At 39.2% G+C, this 25,360-nt stretch overlaps 2 protein-coding genes across 2 annotated transcripts; one reads left to right on the forward strand and one right to left on the reverse strand.

Moving 5' to 3' along the window:
- The first annotated feature begins 1,634 nt into the window (after window positions 1-1,634).
- On the forward strand, window positions 1,635-12,359 carry srprb (SRP receptor subunit beta). Its single transcript, XM_062060271.1, has 7 exons — window positions 1,635-1,885; window positions 4,029-4,123; window positions 4,198-4,275; window positions 4,353-4,435; window positions 7,025-7,161; window positions 7,244-7,298; window positions 11,782-12,359. The coding sequence occupies exons 1-7, from the start codon at window positions 1,735-1,737 to the stop codon at window positions 11,990-11,992; spliced, it is 810 nt and encodes a 269-aa protein (XP_061916255.1). The 5' UTR covers window positions 1,635-1,734; the 3' UTR covers window positions 11,993-12,359.
- Window positions 12,153-24,168, reverse strand: wdr53 (WD repeat domain 53). The gene is made up of 3 exons (XM_062060270.1): window positions 24,032-24,168; window positions 18,823-19,306; window positions 12,153-13,345 (listed from the first exon to the last, which is right to left on the reverse strand). Exons 2-3 carry the CDS (start codon window positions 19,303-19,305, stop codon window positions 12,746-12,748), a joined length of 1,083 nt encoding a protein of 360 aa, XP_061916254.1. The 5' UTR covers window position 19,306; window positions 24,032-24,168; the 3' UTR covers window positions 12,153-12,745.
- Between the last annotated feature and the right edge of the window lie 1,192 nt (window positions 24,169-25,360).

A 25,360-nucleotide genomic window follows, 5' to 3' on the forward strand; every position in this document is an offset into this window, starting at 1 on the left:
CTATGTCTAGCATTAAAAGATTACAGTTGGTACAAAATGCGGCTGCAAGGCTTTTGACAAAAACAAGAAAGTTTGATCATATTACGCCTATACTGGCTCACCTGCACTGGCTTCCTGTGCACTTAAGATGCGACTTTAAGGTTTTACTACTTACGTATAAAATACCACACGGTTTAGCTCCAGCCTATCTCGCCGATTGTATTGTACCATATGTCCCGACAAGAAATCTGTGTTCAAAGAACTCCGGCTTATTAGTGATTCCCAGAGCCAAAAAAAAGTCTGCGGGCTATAGAGCGTTTTCTATTCGGGCTCCAGTACTCTGGAATGCCCTCCCGGTAACAGTTAGAGATGCTACCTCAGTAGAAGCATTTAAGTCCCATCTTAAAACTCATTTGTATAATCTAGCCTTTAAATAGACCCCCCTTTTTTAGACCAGTTGATCTGCCGTTTCTTTTCTTCTCTCCACTTCTCCCCTGTCCCTTGCGAGGGGGAGTTGCATAGGTCCGGTGGCCATGGATGAAGTGCTGGCTGTCCAGAGTCGGGACCCCGGGTGGACCACTGGCCTGTGCATCGGTTGGGGACATCTCTGCGCTGCTGACCCGTCTCCGCTCGGGATGGTTTCCTGTTGGCCCCGCTGTGGACTGGACTCCCGCTGATGTGTTGGATCCACTGTGGACTGGACTTTCACAATGTTATGTCAGACCCACTCGACATCCATTGCTTTCGGTCTCCCCTAGAGGGGGGTGGGGGGGGTTACCCACATATGCGGTCCTCTCCAAGGTTTCTCATAGTCATTCACCGACGTCCCACTGGGGTGAGTTTTTCCTTGCCCGTATGTGGGCTCTGTACCGAGGATGTCGTTGTGGCTTGTACAGCCCTTTGAGACACTTGTGATTTAGGGCTATATAAATAAACATTGATTGATTGATTGATTGATTTCATTAAAAAAAAAAAGGGGGGGGGGGGTTTGTTTAAATTTCTTGTGCGGCCCAGTACCAATCGATCCACGGACCGGTACCGGTTGGGGAACACTGCTTTAAACAATCTAATTTCATTGACAACCTGGTATGGTGAAGATAAGGTCCTTTTTTTTAAAAAATAAAAATGAAATAAGATAAATAAATTAAAAACATTTTCTTGAATAAAAAATAAAGTAAAACAATATAAAAAAAGTTACATAGAAACTAGTAATTAATGAAAATGAGTAAAATTAATTGTTAAAGGTTAGTACTATTAGTGGACCAGCAGCACGCACAATCATGTGTGCTTACGGACTGCATCCCTTGCAGACTGTTTATATATATATATTGATATGTAGGAACTAGAATATTAATGACAGAAAGAAACCACCCCTTTTGTGTGAATGAGTGTAAATGGGGCAGGGAGGTTTTTTGGGTTAGTGCCCTAATTGTAAGTGTATCTTATGTTTTTTATGTTGATTTAATAAAAAATAAAAATAAAAAAAGAACCACAATATCTATATAGAATCCAATTGCAACTTTTTAAAGTGTTATTTCGCCATAACTTGAGATAAAAGTCACTGAGCTGTAAAGCTGCGTGGTCGTACTATGTGGTAATAAAGCCAAGTCGTGACTAGTAACACCATATACGTATTCTAGTCAAATGCGTGATACCGCAGCGCCCCCTGCAGGTAGACGAAGCCAACTACAAGCTTGTCGCCAAGAAGTAGACGTGTCCCACTTTCCTCTTCATCGCCTAATTTGGAAGTGACAGATGGAGGCAGACATCACTGGCAACATGGAAGAGATGGCATTAAACCCATTTGAGCCTTACATCGAGTCCATACGCCGGCAACTGGAAGAGCAGGACCCGGTGTTTGTCATTGGACTTCTCGTCGCTTTGGCGGTAGTTATCATCACCTGTGGTAAGCTAACCTCATCGCTCGCTAGCATGCTAGTGCTAGCTGAAGCGGGTTAAGATGAGCCTAAAATGCGTGTTTGGGAAAGTTAGCGTCAGTATAGTTTCTTAATGGAAGTCTTTGCTTTACAACGCATTCACAAATTGTGGGCTCGTTGGTTAAAAGGGGTGTTTGTCTTTGAGGAATTAGGACCGGAAGCGAGCTCGATGCTAACTGAAGTGAAAGCCATCATGTATCCTCTAATTTAATTTAAGCACCTTCTTCTTTCTCCTTCCGTCTTTCTCAGGTACTTTCTCACAAGCAAAACTGTAAAACCGGTCTAATTTTACCACTTTAAACAAGTAAGTCAATATTACCTTGAGATAGGTCAACGATTGGCTGCAACATATTAATTCATTGTTATTTCTCAGCCTTTTTTCAAAAACCATACATCTAGGTCTGAATGAAAACACATGTTTTGTCATTAGGAACCATTTTTGTCTCACTTTTATGTTAATTTCAAGGAACTGAGATGATTATGAATATATTGTATATTTTATATAAAAATATACAAAATAATAATTAGAAATATTATCGGCCGATAAATGCTTTAAAATGTAATATCAGAAATTATCGGTATCGTTTTTTTTATTATCGGTAAATCAACATAAAAAACACAAGATACACTTACAATTAGTGCACCAACCCAAAAAACCCCCCTCCCCATTCACACAAAAGGGTTGTTTTTTTCTGTTATTAATATTCTGGTTCCTGCATTATATCAATATATATCAATACAGTCTGCAAGGGATACAGTCCGTAAGCACACATGATTGTGCGTGCTGCTGGTCCACTAATAGTACTAACCTTTAACAGTTAATTTTACTCATTTTCATTCATTACTAGTTTCTATGTAACTGTTTTTATATTGTTTTACTTTCTTTTTTTATTCAAGAAAATGTTTTTAATTGATTTCTCTTATTTTATTAATTGTTTTAAAAAGGACCTATCTTCACCATACCTGGTTGTCCAAATTAGGCATAATAATATGTTAATTCCACGACTGTATATATCAGTATCGGTTGATATCGGTAATTAAGAGTTGGACAATATCGGATATCGGCAAAAAGCCATTATCGGACATCCCTAATAAAAATATATCAGTATATATTATATACTGTATATATAATATGTAAATATTACATGTTATATTTTATATTGCTACTACTTTAGTAGGAGCTTAAATATTCTAATTAGTTCATATGTTATATTTTATATTGCTACTACGGTACATTTTTAGTCTACTTTATACCTGCATTATCCCTTCCATTCTTTGTAACTTAGCTACTGTGTGGAACAATTTCACTTGTGGATCAATGAAGTTTGTCTAATCCAGTGTTTTTCAACCTTTTTTCAGCAAAGGCAAATTTTTTTCCATTTAAAAAGTCCAGGCGTTTCCTGTTTTGTTGGTATTTTCCTGTAGCAGTTTCATGTCTTCCTTTGAGTGTTATTCCCCGCACCTGCTTTGTTTTAGCAATCAAGACTATTTAAGTTGTGCGGATGCTATCCTTCTTGGTGTGGACGTTGTTGATTGTCATGTACGGATGTGGACGTGTAAGTCTTTGCTGTTGTCCAGCATCATGTCCTTGTTTACTTTGTAGCCAGTTCAGTTTTAGTTTGGTTCTGCATAGCCATCTCTAAGCTTCAATGCCTTTTTTTTGTGGCACTGGCCTTTTGTTTATTTTTGGTTTAAAAATTAGATACGTTTTTAACTGCACGCTGCCTCCCGCTGTGGGTTGCATATTGTGATCACGACAAACCATGTTCCCGACATCTACAGAGCAATTAGCTACCTGCTGCCACCTACTGATATGGAAGAGTATAACATGGTTACTCTGCCGAGCTCTAGACAGCACAGACACTCAACAACGGCACAATATTTGCGGATTATAATTACTGGTTTGCGAAAAATATTTTTGGACTTAGTCTTACACAAACTTTAATGATCCACAAGGGAAAATTGTTCCACACAGTTACAAAGGATGGAAAGGATCGTGCACGTGTTGTTGGTATTTTCCTGTAGCAGTTTCATGTCTTCCTTTGAGTGCTATTCCCCGCACCGGCTTTGTTTTAGAGCAATCAAGACTATTTAAGTTATTTCTCCTTCCAGTCTTTCTCAGGTACTTTCTCACAAGCAAAACTGTCCATAGTGCGGTGTTGCTGGTCGGGTTGTGTGACGCGGGCAAAACGCTGCTTTTCAGCCGGGTGAGTTGCCTGACTGTCATCATCACTCTGGATGCTTCCAAACATTCACATATTTCATATTGTGTTCCCCTTAGCTTTTGTCTGGAAAGTTTAAACAGACACAGACCTCCATTACTGACAGTAGTGCTCAATATAAAGCGAAAAATGACAGGGTAGGTTTTGTTTATCACAAAATGGAGTATTTTTTTCCCCATGTACTTACCTGCATGTTGTTCTTTTCAATGACCAGGGAGCTACCTGGACTCTGATAGACCTGCCAGGTCATGATAGTCTGCGCCCACAGTATTTAGAGAAGTTCAAGTCAGCAGCCAGGTGAGAACAGACTACCAGTAACTGCATTGATACAAATATCAAATGCTATTTCCATCCACTTACTGCCACTTGTCCCTTTCGGGGTCACGGAGGGTGCTGGAGCCTATCTCAGCTGCATTCGGGCAGTAGGCGGGGTACACCCTGGACAAGCCGCCACCTCATCACAGGGCCAACACAGATAGATATACCTATGATGAAAATTACAGGCCTCTCTCATCTTTTTAAGTGGGAAAACTTGCACAATTGGTGACTGACTAAATACTTTTTGCCCCACTGTATTGGTAAATAATCTTAGAGAGTTCCACCCAAATTCCCCCTCAAAATGGTTTGAGTTTTGGGCAGACCCAAAACTTGTGGGTCTGGTCTCCTATCCACAGTGCTTTCAGAACAAATTAGTTTTTGTCTTGTTAAATTTGGAAATGTAAACGTGTTTTAAAATGTCTCTTATTCACCTTCCTATTAAATTCCTTCCAAAGTGGAATGCTAGTCAATTTGTGACCATTTTCACAAATTTGCTCCCACTCTTGTTCCCCAGTCACAACATTCATCCCCAGTGCCCACTTCTCCCTCACACCAAGAGCACTCCCCGATTAAATTGATTGCAAATAGATATGACACTGTCTTTTCACATTTTCGTTCTTTTGAGGCACTTAGGAAAAAGTATTTCAGATCCGTGCGTTGCCTTTTAATGAGAGGCCATTCTTTATGTGACATTAAATAGCTTCTTAGCTGCAAAAACCTAAAAAAGTAAATGTTCCTCTATTTATACTCTTGAACAAAATTGCAGCGACTCCAAAACAGCCTGTCGAAGCATGGACTTGGTACGTGTCTTAACTAAGTTCCTGAATGCAATGTTGGGAATGGTTTAATCAAAATGCAGAGTTCACAATCATAAACTTGATGAGTTTGTCTATAGACTGCATGTAATTAAAGCGTCTATAGCATCCAATAAAGCAATCACGAAGCTTCCAAATAAGCAGTGTCCAATTAGGCGTCCAAAGCATTAAGCATCTAATAGCGTTAAAGCGATCAACAAAAATGATGGCTACCCAGCTCAGCTTCCTCCTCTCACCAATACTAAGTGCAATTAAAAACGCTCCTTTATAGTGACCGCAAGTAATGTCATGTGACACACTCTTCAATTCTGTGAATACGAATACAAACACACCAGGTGACCTTTTATATACACATTTCTGGCTCCTACAAAAATCTTAAAACATTTGCATTGTTGATTATAACCCCATTATTTTGGATCAAATATGGAAGAAATGATACCAGATCCTGTGTCAGTTAAGGACTTGAATGATCCTATAGACAGAAATCCTAACTTGATGTTTCTCACTTCCGTGACAAAAGAGGAAATAATCAAAATTGTGAATATATGTAAATCCCGGACCTAAACTGATTAAACGGGTTATACTTGTATAGCGCTTTTCTACCTTCAAGGTACTCAAAGCGCTTTGACACCATTTCCACATTCACCCATTCACACACACATTCACACACTGATGGCGGGAGCTGCCGTGCAAGGCGCTTACCACGACCCATCAGAAGCAAGGGTGAAGTGTCTTGCTCAAGGACACAACGGACGTGTCTAGGTTGGTAGAAGGTGGGGATCGAACCAGGAACCCTCAGGTTGCTGGCACGGCCACTCTCCCAACTCCGCCGTGCCTTAAATTAAAACGGAATTGATATGGAAACAATAAAAAAGGTTAAGGAGATTTCAGAACTGTTAATGTATATCAGCATCTATCATTTCAAACAGGCAAATCACCAAACAAAATAAAAATAGCAAACGTTTTATCAAATCATAAGACTGGAAACAAACACCACCTGTTTCCTTCTGCAATGTTCTTAAATCACCAAAAACCTATTCAACAACAGATTGGACAAATTCATAAATATAAGTGTAACGCTCAGAGACAACCCACATGGATACAGAGCTAACATCTCAACTTCCATGTTGGAAATAATGGAAGAGATTACCAATGCAATAGATCAGTGGTTCTCCAAGTAGCACCTAAGAACATTTGACTCTCCAAGTACCACCATTTCGACCAACATTACAGTATCGTAGAAGGCCTAAGTATTCATTAAAAACAATTCAGAGGTTTTATTTAGCAAGTGTATTGTAACATTACACACAGTTTAAATATAGGAAAATAAAACTGTTACATTACAATATTTTAGGTGATTCTTTGACGTACCACTAGGCAGAGCCCGCATACAACTAGTGGGACCCATACCACAGTTTGAGAATCACAGCAATAGAGTGAAACAGTGTGCTGCTGCAGTGTTTATGGATCTAAAAATCTGTGCTAAAATCTTTATTTCCTGTCATTTGTGCTTGTGCAGATAATCATCCGGATGAGCAATCTTGGATTTGTAAGATCATTGTGATAAATGCAGCTGAGTCATTAAAACAACTGTGCAGCAGCTAAGAAATATATGATTTAATTGACTAACTCTTAAGATAGAGGGTTCTTCTTGTATATAGGTTATTACAGTATTTCTTGTGAAAAGAACATACACAATGTCATTTGTCTAAACCAAACTTCTCCCTCTATTCCTTTATCCGCATCTATGCAGAGCCATTGTCTTCGTGGTCGACAGCGCCATCTTTCAGAAGGAAGTGAGGGACGTGGCAGAGTTCCTGTATGTCTTGCTGACAGACACCGTGATATGTAGGAATACCCCGACTCTCTTGGTGGCATGCAACAAACAAGGTCAAACCATGCTCACTCACTATGCAATGCAAAAATACAATTTTGCAGCCAAAAATAAAACAATATTTTGGTCTTTTTATAGACGTCACCATGGCAAAATCTGCCAAACTGATTCAGCAACAGCTGGAAAAGGAAATGTGAGTGGCAACATTTTCTTTAAAGAGGACCTTTTTTGCAAAACCAACTTTTCTTACCAATTGGTATCTGTTTTGTGTATTTGAATCCTGCACAAGTCCCAAAAATTTCAAATGAAACCAGGGAGGCATGGCGTAGATATTTATAAAACAATCTTGCCTTCCCTCATATTAACGCCAAACGAGCCGTTTGGTATTCGCCCACAGTAGTAAAGTATTTACCGAAAGCTTTGCATGAGTGTGCCATTGCAGTCCGATGTTGTAATCAATAAGTCCCTACATTTCCTCTGTCCTCTTGTTTTGGGGAAAACTGGCTCGTACATGCACATGCACCCCCGCTGTTGCTATTTCTAATACAAAGTAGCATATAGTTCTAACTTATGTTAGTAGACTCCTTATGGAAGCGCTAAAAACTACAAAATGGCTGATGAGGAGGCACGTAAATAAGACCGCCCACAAAACGGTGCACCTGATTAGGTTTGAAGATGGTCTGTAAAGCATCTATTCAAAGTTTTGACCAAATAACTACCATTAAATGTTATGTAGACCACAAAAAAGTGTTTTAAATATAGAAAGAAAATCATAATAAGACCCTTTTAATTTAATGTCCAGGGCACATTTTGTGCTGTTCATTTATTTTCAAGCCATTTTGGCAGCATTGAAAGAATGTGTCATCAGAATGATCATCTGTCTAAATGGCAAAGCAAGACAACAACCCGTACACTTGTTCATGAAGACAAAAATGTAGTACAGTATTAAATACTGGTCAAATTGCAATTTTGGATTCCACATTTGCACTAGCAAGTGCAACATTTGTCCAGCAGATGGTACTACTTTTGCCCCATTCAAAGCATGTAGCCAAATTTCTCACCTTTTTTACTCTTTTCTGCACAGGTGCTTTGTTACGGAAATCCCCAAAATATAATTGTGTATTTTAAGTAGAGGTAGTTTGATTTGTCTTAATACATTTGTGAAAAAAATATTGATAAATATCGATATTATAGTTTTTGGGAAGCTTGACTTTTTCCACTTAGGACCAGTGTTGGGACTAACGCGTTACAAAGTAACGCATTACTGTAACGCCGTTAGTTTCGACTGTAACTAGTAATCTAACGCGTTATTTTTTATATTCAGTAACTCAGTTACCGTTACTACATGATGCGTTACTGCGTTATTTTACGTTATTTTTTATGTAGTATTGGCTAGAAACTGAAGATCTGAGTGTGTTTTGTGGCAGCACTGCGGTGGAAAATAAGAGGCGTACGTGCTTTGTGTGGGTGGGGGCGGGGAGGGACTCCCATACCGTAGTTGAGGAGCGCAGGGGGAGACGTTCCTTCGGGGCTAACAACCTTCACTTTACCCGGAAGTGGTCTTTACAGCTGAGGGTGAATGACGAGGCCGGCGGTTTGTTGCAACTTTGTGACTTTATTGGACGCAGCCCTCCACCAAGCTAGAGAGAGCACCTGCACGCACTCTGTCGCCGGTCACTCACTTCTCTCGCCCACTCACTCACTGACGTCATTCACCTCACACGCTGTCATATCTTAAAGGGCCACACACACGCACACACATAAACGCTACTATCATAACAACTAACAAGACATCAAGGCGAAGCCAAGAGTCAATTTTTTTAACAAGGAGAAATTCTCAATACTTTTCTTTTGTCGAGCACAAAGAAAATAACATTTTGGTTAAATGTAAGTTGTGTCTTGGATCAAATATCCTATCTACTTCAAGTTCAAGTTAAAGTGCCATTATGTTGCAGCTATTTAAAATAGTTTTGTCAATTTGTTCTGGCCAGAAACAGATTGGCCTTTGAAACATATCTTTGTCTTTGTGTGTTGTATGTAGACCACATTGTTTGTGTGTTGTATGTAGACCACATTGTTTGTGTGTTGTATGTAGACCACATTGTTTGTGTGTTGTATGTAGACCACATTGTTTGTGTGTTGTATGTAGACCACATTGCTTAGCAGAGTTCAGTGATGCAAATGCATGTCAAGTTGATCAACACATTGTATTATTCTCCAGTGCAATAACAGTACTGAAATGAAGGCTAAAGGGCATTAATGGGAGCTTTTAAAAAAGAAAAGAAAAAAAGAAGTAACTAGTTACTTTTCAAAGTAACGCATTACTTTTTGGTGTAAGTAACTGAGTTAGTAACTGAGTTACTTTTGAAATGAAGTAACTAGTAACTATAACTCATTACTGGTTTTCAGTAACTAACCCAACACTGCTTAGGACCTTGTGATTTTTTTTGCAATTTGTATTATACTCTGACAGAGGAGGAACAAATGCATTAAAATAAGTGTTGCTGCAAATCGCTGACCCATGGAAGGCCAAATAATAATTAGGGGTGTCTCGATTCAATACCGACATCAGCGCTTTGAGAAGTGGCCAATACTGATGTAATCTGATATGATATTAGGGCTGGGCGATATGGCCTTTTATTAATATCTGGATATTTTTAGGCCATGTCACGATACACGAGATATATCTGGATATTTTGCCTTAGCCTTTAATGAACACTTGATGCATATAATCACAGCAGTATGATGATTCTATGTGTCTACATTAAAACATTCTTCTTCATACTGCATTAATATATGCTCATTTTAAACTTTCATGCAAAGAGGGAAATCGCAATTAGCAAAAGTGTATTTATTAAACAGTTATTAAGCAATGGCACAAACATTCATGTCATTTCAAAACAGAAAGTGCAAGATGGTCGGAGACATTTTTAAAACAAGCTATTAGTGCACTTTTGTGCACAATGTCACTAAGATGGCATATCAAAACAACCTAAATTAAAGTGCACTTTTTGTACAGAACGCCACTAAAATAGTTTAAAACAAATAAAGTGCACTTTTGTGCATGATGTCACACAAGATATTTCAATAAGTGTCAAATAAAAATGAGCTGCATAATAGGAAATCAAATAGTGTATGTCTTTCGCTATGTGGTAGGTTCCTGCGGACGTTATCTCCTTTTGTTGTTGACTATTTGTTTCATACGCTGTTGATGTGGAAATGGCTGCTTGGGCATTTTGTGGGTGTGGCCGGAGATGTTGACATGCAGAGTTTCAAGCACTCTTCATTCTCTAGCGGGTGACTTTTCAAATGATGCTACATTAGTAGAGCTGCTACTTTTTGTAGCAATGCTTTTGCCGCATAATTGTTCAACATCTTCCCGCTTGAAGCCAAACCACCACCAGACGATGGACCCTGTGCTGTTTTTCTTGGGAATTCATTCTTCCTTCATTTGTTACCAGATTCGCACCTTCTCTCTCTCGTATTACCACTGCACCATTAGCATCACAGCTAACGTTACCATGTCGCTACCTGCCTGCGCCGCAGAGGGCGTTTGACGTTGCACGCGTGACAGCATGTGACGTATGTAAGAAGGTGCGCTTGTTTTAAGTCTCTGTGAGAAGGAGAGACAAGAAAGAGTGGGAAACGCATGTAGTGTAACGCCCGCAGCTAAAAGCAACTGCGTGAGAACGTATACTCGAATATCACGATATAGTCATTTTCTATATTGCACAGAGACAAACACGCAATATATCGAGTATATCGATTATCGCACAGCCCTATATGATATCAGCACAAATAATACACGTTTGTAATATTTTGTAATGTGGAATGTTAGAAAAGGCTTGATCCAGTGAAATCAGTCAGAATAATGGTATGTAATAAAAACATTTATTAATAAATACGGGATCTGAGATTGGCTTGTGCAGCCCTTTGAGATACTTGTGATTAAGGGCTATATAAATAAACTTTGATTGATGATTGAATCATCTGGAAGGGACTTACGCTGTCTTCAAACTGAAGTGGAGTGGTTATTTGTTTTTTTGAGAGGACACAGTGGTCGCAGTAATTAAGTTAAGCTTACAACGCCGTAAATTGAATGATGCAAAAACGTTTGTTACTGGATACATTCTATTTTGCTTCTAACTTGGAGACTTTGTATCTGGTAATAATATGCAACTAATATTATTTTATACTTGTTTATACTGACATATATGTTTCAGATGGCAATATTGTTCAATTAAGGGCAATTAGGAGCTATGTGTAGCTTGTGCTGTTGTGCAGGTGCTAGCCTAATAGCTTACCATGTTTACCCTTCGTACACGACTATACTAAAACACAAGAAAATATTAAAAGTTGTGTGCTTATGGGAGGACATTTAGCTGTTAAATGGTTGTTCAGCTTTACGCAAGTAAACACGCTGCAAGATTGCTTGTATCGTACATTTTGCTGATATCGATATCAGCTCAGGACACTCCGTAATATCTACCATACACTCCCTAAAATATGTTTCCCCACATTGAACAACTGGGACATTTAATAGAATTGTCTCCCCTGGGAGGCGGAGTAGCCTAAAAAAAGTGTGTGGTATAAAATTCAACTTGCCAATGTCAAATGCAAAAATGATTTGAATTTTCTACGATAAACAGAAAATCACTTGCCTTGTCCTTTCATAGGAACACGCTGCGGGTGACTCGCTCTGCAGCACTCAGCTCCCAGGATGGCTCTGCGGGTGGAAGCCTTTATCTTGGGAAGAAAGGCAAGGACTTTCAGTTCAGCCAGCTGCCAATGAAGGTGGAATTCATGGAGTGCAGTGGTCGTGGTAGCAAAGGTGAAGAGGGAGACGCTGACATCCAGAGCTTGGAGAGTAGCCTGGCTCAACTGTAAACATCTGTAAACTTCAAATGTGGACATCAGTCAGTATCCACTATCATCTCATCAAAGACTCTTGGGAATGAAACATGCAATCAAAGTCAAAATAAGACTAAAAGTTTAATTAGCTAGAAGTATTGAGTGATTGCTCGCACTTCAAGATGAAAATAAGGCTCAATTAAATCATGTCTGTACACTCAGCTTGATTTGAAAAGTTTACAATTTCTTCAGTCACCTGACTCACCTGGACAGGAAGCTTTGTGCCTTTTTATAGCCCAACAATTGAATGTGTGTTGTTGTTGAGAACATATTTGTAATTATAAAGCAATTTACTTCTGCAAAAGAAAGATTTTCTTGGTTGTTATAAAAAAATGAAGGTGAATTAAGATTGACTTTTGCTTTATTCTTGGCCAAAGAAATGTTCATTGTACAAATAAAGCAACAGTGCTAGTCAAAGATCCATTATATGATAAAAGCACTCTATTTTTAGGATGCTGCTGAAAAAATCTTGACTCCAAATATTCAAACTTGTGATGTCATTCATGGGCCGCCAGTTAAATAGCCGTTGACTAATGCATCCTGGGCCATGAACATGTCAAATAAGCAACGTCCTGTTTATCACAGAATTGCACGAGTCATTTGTTTTGTTTAGAGTGCATTTCCTGTTATGTGCGTTGGAGGAAAACAGTCAAACAGAAAGGAGACGGAGAAGAAAAAGACTGTATAGTCGAAGCACGCTTAAGTGGAAACTATATTGAATAGAGTGGTCTATAGATCAGACAGGGGGTAGACTGTCAGAGTGGAACTCTGATCTGCCACAAGTAAACTGGGCCTTCCTTTAAGCAAAGCAGGACATAGCCAGTTTATTTTGTCCCCGTGATCGATGTTCACTTTCGCGCCAGAATCTTTCTCTGCCTCACTCTTCTGTTGTGCCTCTGCTTTACCTTGCTCTTTTTTCTTTGCCTTGTACTTCCCCTTTTTGTGTGAAGCGGCCGCCCCCTCTGGTGTTAGCACGGGGTGTTTGCTGATGTCCCACAGAGACACATGCCCGTCATTCCCTCCAGTGGCCAGCCAGTAAGGATGGGAGAAGAAATTGACAAAGTGGGCTTGAGAGGCTCCCTGACAGTGTGCCTTGAACGCCCCCTGCTGCTCCAGTTTGGAGCCGCTGCCCACACGCAGCAGGTGCACGCGCCCGTCCTCTGCGGCACACGCCAAAATGTTTCCACAGCCGGCCACAGTCACACAGTGGGCCAGCGGCGGGTTAAAAAGCTGACCGGGACGCTGCTGATGGTCATCTTCCTCCTCTGCTATGTCCTGGAGGTTGAGGGTCCAAAGGGGGCGTGACTTTTGCAGACTCCACAGCATCACCTAAAAGGCGAAGATCACAACATAAGTTAGGTTCAGAAGTTGTTTTTTGCGGGGGGGGGGGGTTTGATCTAAAACAGTTGAAGTAGTGATTGAATTTCTTTCAAACAACTTTCAGCTCTGAGGGATTTCACCTTTTTGAAGGTTGATTGGCAACACTAAATGGTCCCTAGTGTGTGAATGTTGTCTGTCTATCTGTGTTGGCCCTGTGATGAGGTGGCGACTTGTCAAGGGTGTACCCCGTCTACCGCCCGAATGCACCCCCCGCGACCTCGAAAGGGACAAGCGGTAGAAAATACATGGATAGATGGACCTTGAAACCCAACTTTTCCACTACAGGTATGTTCGGGAGTCGGGACCCACTCAAATATTAACACTGAATTATTAAATGCCTACTGAAATGATTTTTTTTTATTTAAACGGGGATAGCAGATCCATTCTGTGTCATACTTGATCATTTCGCGATATTGCCATATTTTTGCTGAAAGGATTTAGTATAGAACGACGATAAAGTTCGCAACTTTTGGTCTCTGATAAAAAAAAAAGCCTTTCCCCTACCGGAAGTAGCGTGACGACACCGGAGGAAGGACTGCTCATATTTTCCTATTTTTTACATCAGCAGCGAGAGAGATTCGGACAGAGAAAGCGACGATTACCCCATTAATTTGAGCGAGGATGAAAGATTTGTGGATGAGGAACGTTAGAGTGAAGGACTAGAATGCAGTGCAAGACATATCTTTTTTCGCTCTGACCGTAACTTAGGTACAAGCTGGCTCATTGGATTCCACACACTCTCCTTTTTCTATTGTGGATCACGGATTTGTATTTTAAACCACCTCGGATACTATATCCTCTTGAAAATGAGAGTCGAGAACACGAAATGGACATTCACAGTGACTTTTATCTCCACGACAATACATCGACGAAACACTTTAGCTACGGAGCTAACGTGATAGCATCGGGCTTAACTGCATATAGAAACAAAATAAATAAATCCCTGACTGGAAGGATAGACAAAAGATCAACTATACTATTAAACCAGGGACATGTAAATACACGGTTAATGCTTTCCAGCCTGGCGAAGCTTAAAAATGCTGTTGCTAACGACACCATTGAAGCTAACTTAGCTACGGAGCTAACGTGATAGCATTGTGCTTAACTGCATATAGAAACTAAATAAATAAATCCCTGACTGGAAGGATAGACAGAAGATCAACAATACTATTAAACCAGGGACATGTAAATACACGGTTAATGCTTTCCAGCTTGGCGAAGCTTAAAAATGCTGTTGCTAACGACGCCATTGAAGCTAACTTAGTAACGGGACCTCACAGAGCTATGATAAAAACATTAGCTATCCACCTAAGCCAGCCAGCCCTCATCTGCTCATCAACACCCGTGCTCACCTGTGTTCCAGCGATCGACGGAAGGACGAAGGACTTCACCACGATCATCCATGCAGTCGGCGGCTAGCGCGTCTGCTATCCGAGTCAAAGTCTTCCTGGTTGTGTTGCTACAGCTAGCCGCTAATACACTGATCCCACCTACAACTTTCTTCTTTGCAGTCTTCATTGGTCATTAAACAAATTGCAAAAGATTCACCAACACAGATGTCCAGAATACTGTGGAATTATGAGATGAAAACAGAGCTATTTTGTATTGTATTCAATGGGGTACCGATACGTCATCATCCAAAGACGTTTTCAACCGGAAGTTTAGCGGGAAATTTAAAATTGCACTTTATAAGTTAACCCGGCCGTATTGGCATGTGTTGCAATGTTAAGATTTCATCATTGATATATAAACTATCAGACTGCGTTGTCGGTAGTAGTGGGTTTCAGTAGGCCTTTAATTTTACTCTTGATTTCAATCGTATTCAATAACTAGATGAGGCGATTCCTGAAAGAATTGCGTGTGAATGCTCTAATGCTGATGTTGAACTGAAATCCTGGAATTTTTTTGGAATTGTTGAAGTAGATCACACAATCCTGAAGATGTTGAATATTTTCAGGTTGGAACAGTTTGAATCAGATGAAAAATTTGGGAGTTGTAGAACTTTGAAGAATGTCCCATTGATTTAAATTTAAATTTCCCAAAAAATTGGGAATTTCGGGAAAAGCGGGAATTTTTTTGAAAATGGTAAAAAACTTGAATGGTCTGAATGGGTTAAAATGGTTGGTGTTGGAATTGTTCAAATCAGGCGAGAAATGTTGAATTAGTAACATGTTGAATTGAGAAATGGTATTACGGAATACCTGGAATTTTGGAAACAAACGGGAATTTTTCCAGTTGAAAAAACAACTTTGTTTTTTGTCCTGATTAAGAGGAATGTTTTGACGGTAGAACGGTTGAAATGCGTTGAGAAATGTGGAAGGAGTTAGCCTGAATAAAGGGTTTGGTAAAAACTGGAATTTTGGGAATTCCTGGAATTTTGTTGAACTTGAAAAAAAATTATAGTTTGAATATGCAGAATGAGTGGAATATGTCAAAGGTAGAATGGTTTGAATCGGTTGATAAATGTGGAAATGGTGGATGTTTGAAAAATGGCCAATTCATTTTGAATGGGAAAAATGTCCCGGAAAACCTGGAATTCTGGGATATCTGGGAATTTGTCAAAGAAAAAGCCCGCGATTCCCAAATATACTGAACAGTTTGAAGTTGGAACGGTTTGAATCGGGTGAAAAATGTGGAAGGTAGAGTGCGCCAAAATCTGGAGAAGAAAAATAAGTAGTTGAATAATAAATAGATGAATTTTGGTGTAGAAAACCATATGTGTGAATGTTTGGAGCATTCACACAATTATATCTAAAATACTGACAGTTTAACAAGCTAAACCTAGATTACCCAATCCTAAAATGAATTCTTACTAAATGAACGTTTCTTAAATGAAATGTGGACACAATTTAAGTGCAAATTCTTATACAGCTTTACATCGTTAGTCATAATTTTTGCACTTAAGAAATGTCTTCTGTTTGATATTGTCATAATGACCACAAGAGGTGAGAAAGTATAATACAACAGAGTATGCTGAGGCCCATACTGGCCACAGCAGAGAAACTGATGTTTTTGGGTGCTCCTATGGTTAAGAAACACTGATTCAAAGGAATTACAGCCATTTAACAAATTAATATTTGTAAATAAACTAACATTTAATCACTGGATGTTGGGAGTTCAAAAGTTGCAAGGCCATATTTGGCAGATGTGGTATGTATTTGATTCTAAGCTTTTCCTTCAATAGTTCTACAAACCCCGTTTCCATATGAGTTGGGAAATTGTGTTAGATGTAAATATGAACGGAATACAATGATTTGCAAATCCTTTTCAACCCATATTCAGTTGAATGCACTACAAAGACAACATATTTGATGTTCAAACTCATAAACTTTATTTTTTTTTTGCAAATAATAATTAACTTAGAATTTTAAGGCTGCAACACATGCCAAAGTAGTTGGGAAAGGGCATGTTCACCACTGTGTTACATGGCCTTTCCTTTTAACAACACTCAGTAAACGTTTGGGAACTGAGGAGACACATTTTTGAAGCTTTTCAGGTGGAATTCTTTCCCATTCTTGCTTGATGTAAAGCTTAAGTTGTTCAACAGTCCGAGGTCTCCGTTGTGGTATTTTAGGCTTCATAATGCGCCACACATTTTCAATGGGAGACAGGTCTGGACTACAGGCAGGCCAGTCTAGTACCCGCACTCTTTTACTATGAAGCCACGTTGATGTAACACGTGGCTTGGCATTGTCTTAATAATAATAATAATAATAATAATAATGGATTAGATTTATATAGCGCTTTTCTAGACACTCAAAGCGCTTCACAGAGAAGTGAGAACCCATCATTCATTCACACTTGGTGGTGGTAAGCTACTTTCGTAGCCACAGCTGCCCTGGGGTAGACTGACGGAAGCGTGGCTGCCAATTTGCACCTCAACCCCTCCGACCACCACCTATCATTCATTCACCGGTGTGAGCGGCACCGGGGGCAAGGGTGAAGTGTCTTGCCCAAGGACACAACGGCAGCGATTTTGGATGGTAAGAGGCGGGGAGCAAACCTGCAACCCTCAGGTTTCTGGCATGGTTGCTCTACCCACTACGCCATACCGCCCCCTGCTGAAATAAGTGAAGTGAAGTGAAGTGAATTATATTTTTATAGCGCTTTTCTCTAGTGACTCAAAGCGCTTTACATAGTGAAACCCAATATCTAAGTTACATTTAAACCAGTGTGGGTGGCACTGGGAGCAGGTGGGTAAAGTGTCTTGCCCAAGGACACAACGGCAGGGACTAGGATGGCGGAAGCGGGGATCGAACCTGCAACCCTCAAGTTGCTGGCACGGCCGCTCTACCAACCGAGCTATACCGCCCGGGGATAATAAGCAGGGGTGTCCATGGTAACGTTGCTTGGATGGCAACATATGTTGCTCCAAAACCTGTATGTACCTTTCAACATTAATGGCGCCTTCACAGATGTGTAAGTTACCCATGTCTTGGGCACTAATACACCCCCATACCATCACAGATGCTGGCTTTTCAACTTTGCGCCTATAACAATCCGGATGTTTTTTTTCCTCTTTGGTCCGGAGGACACGACGTCCACAGTTTCCAAAAACAATTTGAAATGTGGACTCGTCAGACCACAGAACACTTTTCCACTTTGTATCAGTCCATCATAGATGAGCTCAGGCCCAGCGAAGCCGACGGCGTTTCTGGGTGTGGTTGATAAACGGTTTTTCGCCTTGCATAGGAGAGTTTTAACTTGCACTTACAGATGTAGCAACCAACTGTAGTTACTGACAGTGGGTTTCTGAAGTGTTCCTGAGCCCATGTGGGGATATCCTTTACACACTGATGTAGCTTGTTTATGCAGTACAGCCTGAGGGATCGAAGGTCACAGGCTTGGCTGCTTACGTGCAGTGATTTCTCCTGATTCTCTGAACCCTTTGATGATATTACGGACCGTAGATGGTGAAATCCCTAAATTCCTTGCAATAGCTGGTTGAGAAAGGTTTTTCTTAAAGTGTTCAACAATTTGCTCACGCATTTGTTGACAAAGTGGTGACCCTCGCCCCATCCTTGTTTGTGAATGACTGAGCATTTCATGGAATCTACTTTTATACCCAATCATGGCACCCACCTGTTCCCAATTTGCCTGTTCACCTGTGGGATGTTCCAAATAAATGTTTGATGAGCATTCCTCAACTTTATCAGTATGTATTGCCACCTTTCCCAACTTCTTTGTCACGTGTTGCTGGCATCAAATTCTAAAGTTAATGATTATTTGCACAAAAAAAAAAGTTTATCAGTTTGAACATCAAATATGTTGTCTTTGTAGCATATTCAACTGAATATGGGTTGAAAATGATTTGCAAATCATTGTATTCCGTTTATATTTACATCTAACACAATTTCCCAACTCATATGGAAACAGGGTTTGTACTTTTGAACAGTTTGAATATGAGAGTTCCTTCCTCCTCTGACCTGCATGTCCAGTCCAGCAGACACCAGGTTGTTGGGCCTGAGAGGCCGAAAAGCCACAGAGGAGCAGATGTTAGTGTGCCTGCGGAGAATCCTGCACACTTTCTTCCCAGGAAGCTCCAGTATCCTGACAGCCCCGGAGTCGTCAGCCACGGCCAAAGCCGAAGCCGTCTCGTTCAACGCCAGACAGTTGATCTCCTCCTCTCCGGCGCCGCCAAACTCCTCCACGGCGCCCTTTAGGTTTCGGGAATCAAGCGTGCTCACGACGTCACCGTGCGAGGCGTAAAGTAGGCCTGCGGGAGAAAACACCACGCTGGTGCAGTCATCGTCACCTGAGAGCTTGAGGTTGCCTACGACGTTTCCTTCTTGGCTCCAAACAGCAACCTCGCCGCTCTCTGAGCCTGAAGCAACAAATCCCTCGGCGCCTGGAGACGTGCCGACACACAAAATGGGCGTTGAGTGTCCTTCACGCCACTGCTTGGCCATGCTGAGTTAGAGAAAAAGGAATATAATTACAATCTGGAAATCATTTGATATAAACTTACGGGTATTAGGGCAATACTGAAATAAATGAGGATAAAGTAAAAAATATTGCTATTATAGTACTAGAATTTAGAATATGATAGTATATATCTGATAGTATATATCTGTATCGTGAATCAATTTAGGTGGACCCCGACTTAAACAAGTCGAAAAACTTATTCGGGTGTTACCATTTAGTGGTCAATTGTACGGAATATGTACTTCACTGTGCAACCTACTAATAAAAGTCTCAATCAATCAAAATAGAAAAGTCGTAATTGTAAGAAAATGTTACATGTGTCAATATTTGGGAGCATCAATGCCATTAAAGTATGAGCAGTTTAATGTTAGTTAGTTTATTATTTCTTCAGTCAGTGGTCAGCAAAATAAACAAACAGTTGTACATTCATAAATTGAAAATGTGCAGACCGAAATGGTTTAGGCTGAAGTTGAACACTTATTGCGCCTAACCCTATAAACAATGTCAAATACAAGATGAGCTTCCTAGAAATATGAAATTTCCTTTGCACAACATATTATAAATACACCTTGTACACAACATAAACACTGTTCAATTATATACACAGTAAATACATGTGAAATATCCTTGTACACGTGTTAGTTAAACCTTTGTACCAATTATATACTATATACAAACAATTATACTTCCATTATTATTTATATCCCTCATTTAGTTTGTAATTAACATTGATCATAGTATTAACTACAGTGTTGATTCAAGAGTGATATATTTTTCCAAGACATTAGTCTTAAAGTGTTTTTTAAATGTGTGAATGTAACTGGAACATTTGAAGGAATCATCCAAGCTGTTCCACAGATGAACCCCCCCGACAGAAACATCTACTTTTTAAGCTCCTTCTTATGTTTGCTTTCTGAAAGACAGCTGAATGTCATTGTATATCAAATGTTGTATTAAATGCAGAGGTATGGTGTCAGAGGTCTTGCTCATGATTGGTTGAAAAGTGATCTTGGTGGCAGAGAACAGTATGTGCATATCAACAATGTAGATTCAGATACAAAGATTATAACATATGGAGTACCCCAAGGTTCTGTACCGGGACCAACATTGTTTATATTGTATATTAATGATATCTGTAAAGTCTTTAAAAAAACTCAACAGTATTCTCTTTGCTGATGATACAAGCCTGGACTGTTCTGGGCAAGACCTTGGCCAGCTCCTAGAGACTGTAGAGAGTGAACTCCACATACTAAAGCAATGGTTTGATGCCAATAAACTATCAATCAACCTAAATAAAACAAAATACATCATTTTTGGAAATAGGAAAAATAACATACAGTGTCACATAAGAATTGAGGATATGGAGATAGAAAGGGTGTATTCAACAACATTTTTGAATTGGAAACTGCACATAAATATACTCAAGACAAAGATGGCAAAAATTATTGCTATGTTACATCAAATTAAAATCTCTGTAAATCAAAAGGCTTTCAACATGTTATATAATTATTTCGTACTCCCATATCTTAATTATTGTGTTGAAATCTGGGGGAAACAATTACAAACCAAACATCAACTCTATGTTCTTACTTCAAAAGAAATCCATTAAAATTGTAAATTACGCAGATTATCATGACCATACCAATGCTCTGTTTATTTAATTAAAAACATTTAAACTGCACGATCTTGTTGACCTCAACACTGCTATTGTGACGTACAAAGCTCATAACCACATGCTGCCTGGGTGTCTACAGGAGAGGTTCAAACCCAGGGAGAGTCCCTATGACCTCAGAGGTTCAGCTGTCTTTCAGAAAGCAAACATAAGAAGGAGCTTAAAAAGTAGATGTTTCTGTCAGGGGGGTTCATCTGTGGAACAGCTTGGATCATTCCTTTAAATGTTACAGTTCCATTCACACATTTAAAAAACACTTTAAGACCAATGTCTTGGAAAAATATATCACTCTTGAATCAACACAGTAGTTAATACTATGATCAATGTTAATTACAAACTAAATGTGGGATATAAATAATAATGGAAGTAGAATTGTTTGTATATAGTATATTATTGGTATAAATGTTTAACCAACACGTGTACAAGGATATTTTACATGTCTTTACTGTGTATATATTTGAACAGTGTTTATGTTGTGTAAAGAAAATGTTATATTTCTAGGAAGCTCATCTTGTATGTGACATTGTTTATAGGGTTAGGCCAAATAAGTGTTCAACTTCAGCCTAAACCCTTTCGCTCTGTAACATTGTCAATTTATGAATGTACAACTGTTCGTTTATGTAAAACTGTTTATTTTGTTGACCACTGACCGAAGAAATAATAAACCAAACTAAACTCGTAGTATGAACATGCTACCGTGAAACAAACGTTTAGCAAATTGGATGTTGGTCTATGCCAGTGTTTTTCAACCAGTGTACTAGTGTGCCGTGAGATACAGTCTGGTGTGCCGTGGGAGATGATCTAATTTAACCTATTTGGGTTAAAAATAGAGATGCAGGCCGATATTATCGGCCGATAAATGCTTTAAAATGTAATATCGGAAATTATCGGTATAGTTTTTTATTAATTATCGGTATCGTTTTTTAAATTTTTTTATTCAATCAACATAAAACACAAGATACACTTACAATTAGTGCACCAACCCAAAAAACCTCTCTCCCCCATTTACACTCATTCACACAAAAGGGTTGCTTCTTTCTGTTATTAATATTCTGGTTCCTACATTATATATCCATATATATCAATACAGTCTGCAAGGGATACACATGATTGTGCGTGCTGCTGGCCCACTAATAGTACTAACCTTTAACAGTTAATTTTACAAATTTTCATTAATTACTAGTTTCTATGTAACTTTTTTTATATTGTTTTTTCTTTTTTATTCAATAAAATGTTTTAAATTTATTTATCTTATTAATCTTTTTTAAAAGGACTTTATCTTCACCATACCTGGTTGTCCAAATTAGGCATAATAATGTGTTAATTCCACGACTGTATATATCGTATCGGTTGGTATCGGTAATTAAGAGTTGGACAATATCGGAATATCGGATATCGGCAAAATGCCATTATCGGACATCCCTAGTTAAAAATATTTTTTGCAAACCAGTAATTATAGTCTGCAAAATATGTGTTGTTGTGGAGTGTCTGTGCTGTCCAGAGCTCGGCAGAGTAACGGTGTAATACTCTTCCATATCAGTAGGTGGCAGCCGGTGGCTAATTGCTTTGTAGATGTAGGAAAGAGCGGGAGGCAGCGTGCAGGTAAAAAGGTGTCTAATGCTTAAACCAAAAAATAAACAAAAGGTGAGAGCCCCTAAGAAAAGGTAATTGAAGCTTAGGGAAGGCGATGCAGAACGAAACTAAAACTGAACTGGCTACAAAGTAAAAAAAAACAGAATGCTGGACGACAGCAAAGACTTACAGTGTGTCTCCGTACATGACATGACAATCAACAATGTCCCCACAAAGAAGGATAGCGTCCGCACAACTGAAATAGTCTTGGTTGCCAATGCAAAGCAGGTCAGGCGATGGCACTCAAAGGAAGACGTGAAGATGCTACAGGAAAACAACAACAAAACAGGAAGACCCACCAAAATAACAGCGCAAGACAGGAACTAAAGCACTACACACAGGAAAACAACAAACTAAAAAAAAAAAAAAAAAAAGACAACCTGGTGGAGTTTCATTTTTTAATGTTTCTGCTGGTGGTGTGCCTCTGTATTTTTTCAAGGCTAAAAAAAGGTTGAAAAACACTGGATTAGTCAATACCCTCCGGCTAGTATGGTGTTTATTTTTAGTCCCTTGATGGATAAACTAGCAGCTAATTGTGTATCCGTGTAGCGAAGTAATAATAATAATCCCATCTATTACGGAAAATAAACTGCATTCCCTAATATCTTAAATGTCATTATCAAGTATAAATATCAATTATTGTTAAGTATCATTATGAAGGTATTATCAGGGGTGTGCCGTCAAAACTGAACTGGCTACAAAGTAAACAAAAACAGAATGCTGGACGACAGCAAAGACTTACTGTAGAGCAAAGACGGCGTCCACAATGTACATCCGAACATGACTTGACAATCAACAATGTCCCCACAAAGAAGGATAAAAACAACTGAAATATTCTTGATTGCTAAAACAAAGTAGATGCGGGAAATATCGCTCAAAGGAAGACATGAAACCGCTAAAGGAAAATACCAACAAAACAGGAAAAGCCACCAAAATAGGAGCGCAAGACCAGAAGTAAAACACTACACACAGGAAAACAGCAAACAAGTCCAAATAAGTCAGGGTGTGATGTGACAGGTGGTACACCTACTTTGAGACAAGAGCTATATTGATGCATGCTTGGTTATGCTTTAAAGTCATATCCAACAATTGCGACAGCAACTTTTTACTGTCAACTGAGTTTAGTTTTTTAATAATTTCTGCTGGTGGTGTGCCTCCGCATTTTTTCAACGCAAAAAATGTGCCTTGACTCAAAAAAGATTGAAAAACACAACATACTTTATCCCTATTTGAGGTTGGTCTACTTTTAAACTAGACGTCGTGGTAGTCTGGTAAAGCAAGACAGAGATTGGCACATTCGAAGTTATTGAATTTAAATCGAAACAAAGTATACATCTTTCGAAGCACTGCAATGTAGACAAATTGGTCTGCTCGCTGGGCTAAAAACATTATTTCCTTGTACTTACGTGAAACAACCACCTAAAAGGTGCTCTCACGATGAATTAATATCCTTGTGTCTTCATACCTCATAGTCTTGTGTAGCTGCGTTTATATATTAACCGCCATGTTTTACAGAGAGCTAGCTAGCCAGCGACAATGTGGACATCCGTCGCGGTTTGATGACGTCAGGCAGAAGTAGACGCAGCATTGGCTGCTGTGACGCGAGAAATTTGGCCGCCACCTTGAAGTGGTGATGAGGAGCCGGCGAGCAGCCTAAACTGACAGTTGACAGGTAGAAAACAAAGATGCTAAACTGACAGTTGACAGGTAGAAGGTGGACCCCGACTTAAACAAGTTGAAAAACTTATTCGGGTGTTACCATTTAGTGGTCAATTGTACGGAATATGTACTTCACTGTGCAATCTACTAATAAAAGTTTCAATCAATCAAAAAAGAAAAAATAGATGCTAAACTGACAGTTGACGGGTAGAAAACAAAGATGCTAAACTGACAGTTTACAGGTAGTAAACAAAGATGCTAAACTGACAGTTGACGGGTAGAAAACAAAGATGCTAAACTGACAGTTGACAGGTAGTAAACAAAGATGCTAAACTGACAGTTGACAGGTAGAAAACAAAGATGCTAAACTGACAGTTGACAGGTAGAAAACAAAGATGCTAAACTGACAGTTGACAGGTAGAAAACAAAGATACTAAACTGACAGTTGACAGGTAGAAAACAAAGATGCTAAACTGACAGTTGACAGGTAGAAAACAAAGATACTAAACTGACAGTTGACAGGTAGAAAAGAAAGATGCTAAACTGACAGTTGACAGGTAGAAAACAAAGATGCTAAACTGACAGTTGACAGGTAGAAAAGAAAGATGCTAAACTGAGAGTTGAGAGGTAGAAAACAAAGATGGTGTTCAGCGTTTTCCTGCTCAAATGAGTGGACTGTTGAAAATAGGAATCGGGGGGATTACTTTTCACAAGTAAGATTTAACATTATCGTACTATTGGTTGTATTTTGTGAAAAGAATATTACCACAGAGTTGAGAAGGAGCAAAGATCTTCAATAGTACTGAAATCGTAGCCGCTTGCAAACAAGAGTATGACCATAATAGAATTGCTTGTCAATGACATTAATTACATTTAAAAATGTCATACTTGAATAACATAAAGTTGAAATAAATGATGAAGATAAAGATTGTAAAAGCCAACAGGGGTCAAAGTTAAGACCACAGTCCAGATTGTGTAGGGGGGGAATATATGTTAGCTAACGCGACAATCAGATGGACATGAATTGATTACGTGGACCCCGACTTAAACAAGTTAAAAAACTTATTCGGGTGTTA

Source organism: Entelurus aequoreus, linkage group LG10 (genome assembly GCF_033978785.1).
Source record: "Entelurus aequoreus isolate RoL-2023_Sb linkage group LG10, RoL_Eaeq_v1.1, whole genome shotgun sequence".
In the NCBI taxonomy this organism is placed as follows: Eukaryota; Metazoa; Chordata; class Actinopteri; order Syngnathiformes; family Syngnathidae; genus Entelurus; species Entelurus aequoreus.

What these genes read in the sequence shown, in the direction of transcription:
- srprb (XM_062060271.1), top strand. Translation starts at nt 1,735, where the DNA reads ATGGAGGCAGACATCACTGGCAACATGGAAGAGATGGCATTAAACCCA. An exon ending in AAACGCTGCTTTTCAGCCGG is followed by an intron (nt 4,124 to 4,197) that starts GTGAGTTGCCTG and finishes TGTTCCCCTTAG; the next exon opens with CTTTTGTCTGGAAAGTTTAA. An exon ending in AAGTTCAAGTCAGCAGCCAG is followed by an intron (nt 4,436 to 7,024) that starts GTGAGAACAGAC and finishes GCATCTATGCAG; the next exon opens with AGCCATTGTCTTCGTGGTCG.
- wdr53 (XM_062060270.1), bottom strand. Translation starts at nt 19,305, where the DNA reads ATGGCCAAGCAGTGGCGTGAAGGACACTCAACGCCCATTTTGTGTGTC. An exon ending in CTGCTGGACTGGACATGCAG is followed by an intron (nt 13,346 to 18,822) that starts GTCAGAGGAGGA and finishes TTCGCCTTTTAG; the next exon opens with GTGATGCTGTGGAGTCTGCA.